This window comes from Tachyglossus aculeatus, chromosome 11 (assembly GCF_015852505.1).
Source record: "Tachyglossus aculeatus isolate mTacAcu1 chromosome 11, mTacAcu1.pri, whole genome shotgun sequence".
Classification (NCBI taxonomy): domain Eukaryota; kingdom Metazoa; phylum Chordata; class Mammalia; order Monotremata; family Tachyglossidae; genus Tachyglossus; species Tachyglossus aculeatus.
Genome location: NC_052076.1, coordinates 49,171,889 through 49,177,888, shown reverse-complemented (window position 1 = coordinate 49,177,888; position 6,000 = coordinate 49,171,889). Strand labels below are relative to the sequence as shown.

Below are 6,000 nucleotides of genomic sequence, written 5' to 3'. Positions count from 1 at the left end.
TTTTAGACAAAAAGGCAGGCTGTTTTCTCTGAACACACTCTCACCCTCCACCAGGGCAGTCTACAGTCTACTTGTATTATCAAATAGAACAAGCACAGTATCCTCCGCGTTTTGATTGATTGCAGGGTTGGGGATTAAGTGGTAAGGTCTTGTTGGAGGAGGAGGGACTTCAGAGAGGCTTTGAACATGGTTGGGGAGAAGGGTGGGGTTTGATGAACTTGAGAAGGAAGAGAGCCCAGGCTGAGGACACCTTTTGAATTTAATATCTTGAGTACTTGAGCCGGTATTAATATAACAGACTTGTACAAAAAGATTCTAACATGAAGCAATAAGGAAGTTGGTTGGTTAAATTCTTACCCATGTGAAAGCAACCAAAGGGCCACTTCTAGAGAAGCTGCAGGGAAGAGTGGAAGGAGAAATGAGGAGAGCTCCTACTGTGAATATCCTTTCTCTCCCCCAAGCTCCCTCGCCAACCATCTCATCGCCCTCACCCCTCTGGCGCTCCTCTTCGTCCATGTGGCAGCGCTCTCAGAGTGGTTCATTATACAAGAAGTGGCAAACTTGGAAAAAGTGCTCATAAGTCCTGACAGCTTTGAGGCCAGAGTTCCAAAGAAAAAAAAAAATGAGGAATTAGATACCCTCTATTTTCTACCATACATAAAATGAGAATGGGTGAAGAGGAGAGTAGAATTCTAAAAGTCTGGAACAGAAGATAAATGGAGGTTACCCATGAATCATTTCCCCCCTCCCCTAAATCAACATGGTCATAAACAATATATCCCCTTCGACATCACCAATACAGTTGCCCTCCCTCTCCTCCCACCCCCAAGATATCTACCCCAAACTACCCATCTTCCAGCCCATAAATTCCAAACAAGAATACGTCTCCTTTCTCCTCCCTCCTTTACTGTTTCTTCCCAGGACACCCTTCCCATATCAATTCCCCTCCATCAGATTCTCCTGTTTTTGCTCCTGTCTCCTCATTTGCCCATAATTTTCAGAAACTTAGGGTAAGTCAGATAAGACAACAGTTTAACAAACTTCTTTAATAAAATTTATAAAAATGGATCTTTGAAGAGAATTCCGTTTCAATTATGCTTCTCTATTACCCCCAAACAGTACAAAATTATGAAGACTTGCACACACATTCTCTCAAAACTATTGTACTAAATGACTACTCAAATTCATTAAATGTAGTTTGACCGCAAACACATACGAAGATTCAAGACAATTTCAAGAAATGATTGCAGAGACCATTGCTTTTTACAAAAGTGGGTGGGAAACAAGTAAAGCAAATATTGAACAAAATATACTTTTGCCTTCCACACTTTCATGCATAAACATTACATATCAATAGATTTTATTGCAGAATTCTTTTTAGTAATTTATTCTTTTTTCAATGAAGACATGGGCCTCACAAGAATCATTAGCTACCTATATAGTTCAGATTATGAGGACGTGCATTTTTTGGGTAGCAAGTATTAGCTGAATTTAAGCCATCAAAAATAGAAGGCACTTGGAAAAATCTGTCATTCAAGTTGCATGCCTTGCAAAATATTACCATCTCCCAAGGAAAATGATTTAGACTGATTCTGCATTCTTCCCCAGTTTCCAACTGGAAATTGAGACCTCCCAGTTGTCCTCAGCGCTAACGACTTGTCGAACCTCCTCTCTTCCTGTTCCCTCTCCTGAGAGGTTTATTGCTTCACTGCCTAACAGCGGCTGCTATACTTTTAGTCTTTGGCTGCTAGATCTCAGATCCATTCTAAACATATCAGTGCGACGTCTACTTTTCCTAATACGTAAAATAGCAAAAGTGGCTCCTAAAAAAAAGTTGGGACAAAGAAAGAAAAAGCACTTTCTGGCAAAAAATTCTCTGGTCAGGCAATTATAATTTGGTGGCATTTGGATTAAAGTCTAAGTAGTCCCTACTCTGAAAAGATAAATTTCCAAGTAAAGCACCTAGGCTAGAAAAGAGTAGCACATTTGGCCTCAAGAGCATAGCTTGGTCATTAAAGAAGTGACCACTGGAAGAGATGTATGTCTTGTTCTACAAGTAGGAATAAACCCTCCCTTGTGGGAGCTCCTGCCTGGAAAGGGGAAATAGAAGTAGGATGGCGACATAGTGGGAGTTGATATCAGTTAACAGATACCAGAGTCCCAAGTAAGAGCAGCAACAATTTTAAAAAAAAGAGGAGGCAGGGGTGTGGGCTGCAGCTGCTTGCTGCCTCCATTTTAAAATGAGACCGGGCACTCAGGAAACTGCAGTATTTCCAGCATGGCCCTGAAGGGTAAACAAATCGGGGCCTCTCCTCTAAAGTACAGAGCTTTAGTTTCTTTCCAGAGAATCTTAAGTTTATATTTGAAAAGATAAAGAAAACATTAACTTTAGAATACAAAACGAACCCTGCAAAGTAGCATCATTTGTATTAGTGCTATTGTGAACAACTGAAAGGCATGGGCAGATTTTCTCACCTTGCCACTTCTTTCCCAGGAAGGCATCAGGGGAAGTGAAGAAAACAAAAAACTAGAAATGCTGCTCCTGTGAATCTTTCTCTCTCTGTCTCTCTCGCTCTCTTCCACCCTTGTACATTTTTCTCTAGTCATCCTCCCCACCACCATACATGTCAGCCAACTTCTTGAAGCGATTGCCCCATTCGTTCAAGTAGTCATAGTCCTGGTCCTGATCTGAGCCATCAGAGTTCAGAGAACTGAGGGATGCTGCTTCGGAGCCGCTTCCTTCATAGTCAAACACCAGTAAAGAATCATAGGGTGGGGCAGTGGGGTCGCTGTCGGCAGCCTTTAGGTTCTAGAAAGAAAGAAAATATTCTTTTCAGTCATAGGCACTCCAGATCACCTTAGAGGCTGCTTCTGCAGTTGGACGGATGGTCAGGTGCATGCCCTCGCAAGACTAGCTGTATTAGATCCACACTTGAACAAGAAAAGAAAACACCATCCCCTATTAACTTTCAAATCTACTCGCTATTAGGGCTCCAAGTTCTTGGCCCTGTCCGACCTGTTTGGAACTGGAAGCCCCGCCATGAAGCCCCTAACCCACAAAGCCCACCTGATGCTAGCTAGGTCAGAGTGACCTCACCACCCTCCAGCAGGAGAAAGTAAGGGTATTCCAAAGGTAGTAATGACCAAGCATATGGCCTTTCCTGGCTCCTGGAATCACTGATGACATCCCTGGATGCCTTTGGCCGAGGCTGTTTATTGAGCCCCTTCTATCTGGATAACCACCCAGGTGCGATACTTTTTTAGGCATCCAAGTATATGGTTATGTCCAATGAAGCTCTTCTTATACTGGGGGAAGATTACAGTCCCCTTATTAAAGTACTCTCAGGTGGACAAAATAGCATTTTAGATACATAACCAGATAGCAAAAGCAAAATCTGCTTCAGAACATGCCCAATTCCAGTGGGGTTTTGAGTAAGAAGTCGTCAAAAAAAAAAAACAAAAAACAGGCTTTGGATGATTTTGAAATAAGAATTTAGAAGAATCTCACTGGAGTTTCTAAACCTTTAAGGATTTCTCATTTTCACCACACATTAAAGAGGTTTCTAAAGGTGATTTGAGGAGTTATTTTCATCCATTAAAACAGAAACCCCCTTGTTATAATCTGGGATCAGTCAGTAGTATTTAATGAGTGCTTACTATGTGCAGAGCATTTAAGGGTTTAATAATAACAATAAAAACAATAATAATAATAATAATAGCTACAGTAGAGTTTGTTAAACACTTACTATGTGCCAGGTACTGTACTAAGAACTGGGGTGGACACACCTATAGGACTCACTTTTGAAACCCCATTTTACAGATGAGGTATCTGACGCACAGAGAAGTTAAGTGTCTTGCCCAAGGTCACCCAGCAGACATGTGGCAGAGCTGGGATTAGAACCCAGGTCCTTCTCACTCCCAGGCCTGTGCTCTATCCACTAGGCCATGCTGCTTTTCTAGTGACCAAGTACCACGTGACCAAGCCTACCTAGCAACCTTCCATAAGCTCTTTCTAAATTTGAAGACAAACAACAGCTCGGCTCTTGACTAGAAGAGAAATCTAATGAATTGGTCCCTTTGTTCCTAACTCACTTACCTCATCGATAAAATTGCCAATTTCATCTGGGTTGGCTGGACGAGGGCGGTACTGGGGAACGGTCAGGAGAGTTGGGGCTACATCATTACGGGTAACTTCAGGTCGAGCATCCAGGCCCCTGTGCAACTGGCTCAAGTCAAAGTCCTTAAAAAAAGAGGGGAAAAAAGGATGTTAAGAATAAACACCTCGAATTTATTTCAAATGTAATAAGACTAATGTGGCTGATAAAGCTATTGCCCCAAACCAATCAATCAATGGTATTCATTGAGCACTTTGTGCAGAACACTGAATTAAGCTCTTGGAAGAGTACATTATAATTGCTAGACATGATCCTTGCCCTCAAGAAGCTTAAAGTCTTAAGGACCCCAGCTGCATTTACATGTAGAGGAAGTCTGTCCAGTGCAGTCCTAAAAAGGATAATCAATCAATGGTATTTACTGAATGCTTACTGTGTGGCAAACACTGTATTAGAGGCTTGGGAGCGTTGGCAGATCCCTGCCCGCTCGGAGCTCACAGTCTAGAAGGTAAATTGAGATTGACCTGAGAGCCTTAGGTCAGGTCAAAAAGAGGTAGATAATAATAATGATGGCATTTATTAAGCGCTTACTATGTGCAAAGCTCTGTTCTAAGCGCTGGGCACTGTTTAAGCACTGGATAATAGTAATTGTGGTACTTGTTAAGCACTTACTATATGCCAAGCACTGTACTAAGCCCTGGGGTGGATACAAGCAAATTGGGTTGGACACAGTCCCTGTTCCATATGGGGCTCACAGTTTCAATCCCCATTTTACAGATGGGGTAACTGAGGTTCAGAGAAGTGAAGTGACTTGCCCAAGGTCACACAGCAGACAAGTGGTAGAGCCGGGATTAGATCCCATGACCTTCTGATTCCCAGGCCCATGCTCTTTTCCATTAAGGCCATGCTGAGATGAACTTGGGCTGGGACAGAATCGCTGCTAAATATGCACCATGGGCTTGTGGTTTTAAGTTTGTGCCTGTAGACTTCTGAGAGGTAAAATGAAGTAAAGAACTCCTCACTCTTGGCTTCAAGGCTCTCCATTACCTCACCCCCTCCCACCTCACCTCCCTTCTCTCCTCTATAGCCCAGCCCGTACCCTCCGCTCCTCTGCCGCTAACCTCCTCACTGTGCCTCCTTCTCGCCTGTCCCACCGTCGACCCCCGGCCCGTGTCCTTCCCCTGGCCTGGAATGCCCTCCCTCCACACATCTGCCAAACTAGCTCTCTTCCTCCCTTCAAAGCCTACTGAGAGCTCACCTCCTCCACAAGGCCTTCCCAAACTGAGCCCCCTTTTCCCCTCCTCCTCTCCATCCCCACCGCCCTACCTCCTTCCCCCCACCACAGCACTTTTATATATTTGTACAGATTTATTACTCTATTTTCCTCGTATATATTTACTACTCTATTTATTTTGTTAACCTGCCTCCATGTTTTTTGTTGTCTGTCTCCCCCTTTTAGACGGTGAGCCCGTTGTTGGGTAGGGACCGTCTCTATATGTTGCCAACTTGTACTTTCCAAGTGCTTAGTACAGTGCTCTGCACACAGTAAGCACTCAATAAATACGATTGAATAAATGAATCTCAGGACTTAACTGAGCCCAAAAAACCCAGTTTACTCACTCAACTCCATCTTGGTGCTTTAGCCCAGCAGACAGAGGCCAGTGTCCCATGGGGTTGGACCAGATGTGGTCCTGCCTTGACAGCCACCCCCCTCCATTCCCAACCAGAATGTGTGGCAACAGACATACTCGAAAGATTCTTCAATCCCCAGGGTGAAAGGCCAAATAGGAAGATCTTACTAGCCCAGGCTGCAAAATGCTTTGGGGAAACTGGGACAGCCCGAAGGTATGCTCAATATGAGAAGCTAGGTTGTTTGCTGATTACAAAA

General features: G+C 43.6%; 1 protein-coding gene across 1 annotated transcript in view; it reads right to left on the bottom strand.

The window, feature by feature from the left end:
• Window positions 1–1,026: 1,026 nt before the first annotated feature.
• Window positions 1,027–6,000, bottom strand: part of LOC119934252 (cadherin-1-like) — a 68,046-nt gene continuing 63,072 nt past the window's right edge. Inside the window, exons 15-16 of the mRNA XM_038753685.1 lie at window positions 4,097–4,240; window positions 1,027–2,809 (exon numbers count right to left, since the gene is read on the bottom strand). Coding sequence (XP_038609613.1) covers window positions 2,600–2,809; window positions 4,097–4,240 — 354 coding nt within the window. The 3' untranslated portion in view covers window positions 1,027–2,599. The remainder of the gene's footprint in view (window positions 2,810–4,096; window positions 4,241–6,000) is intronic.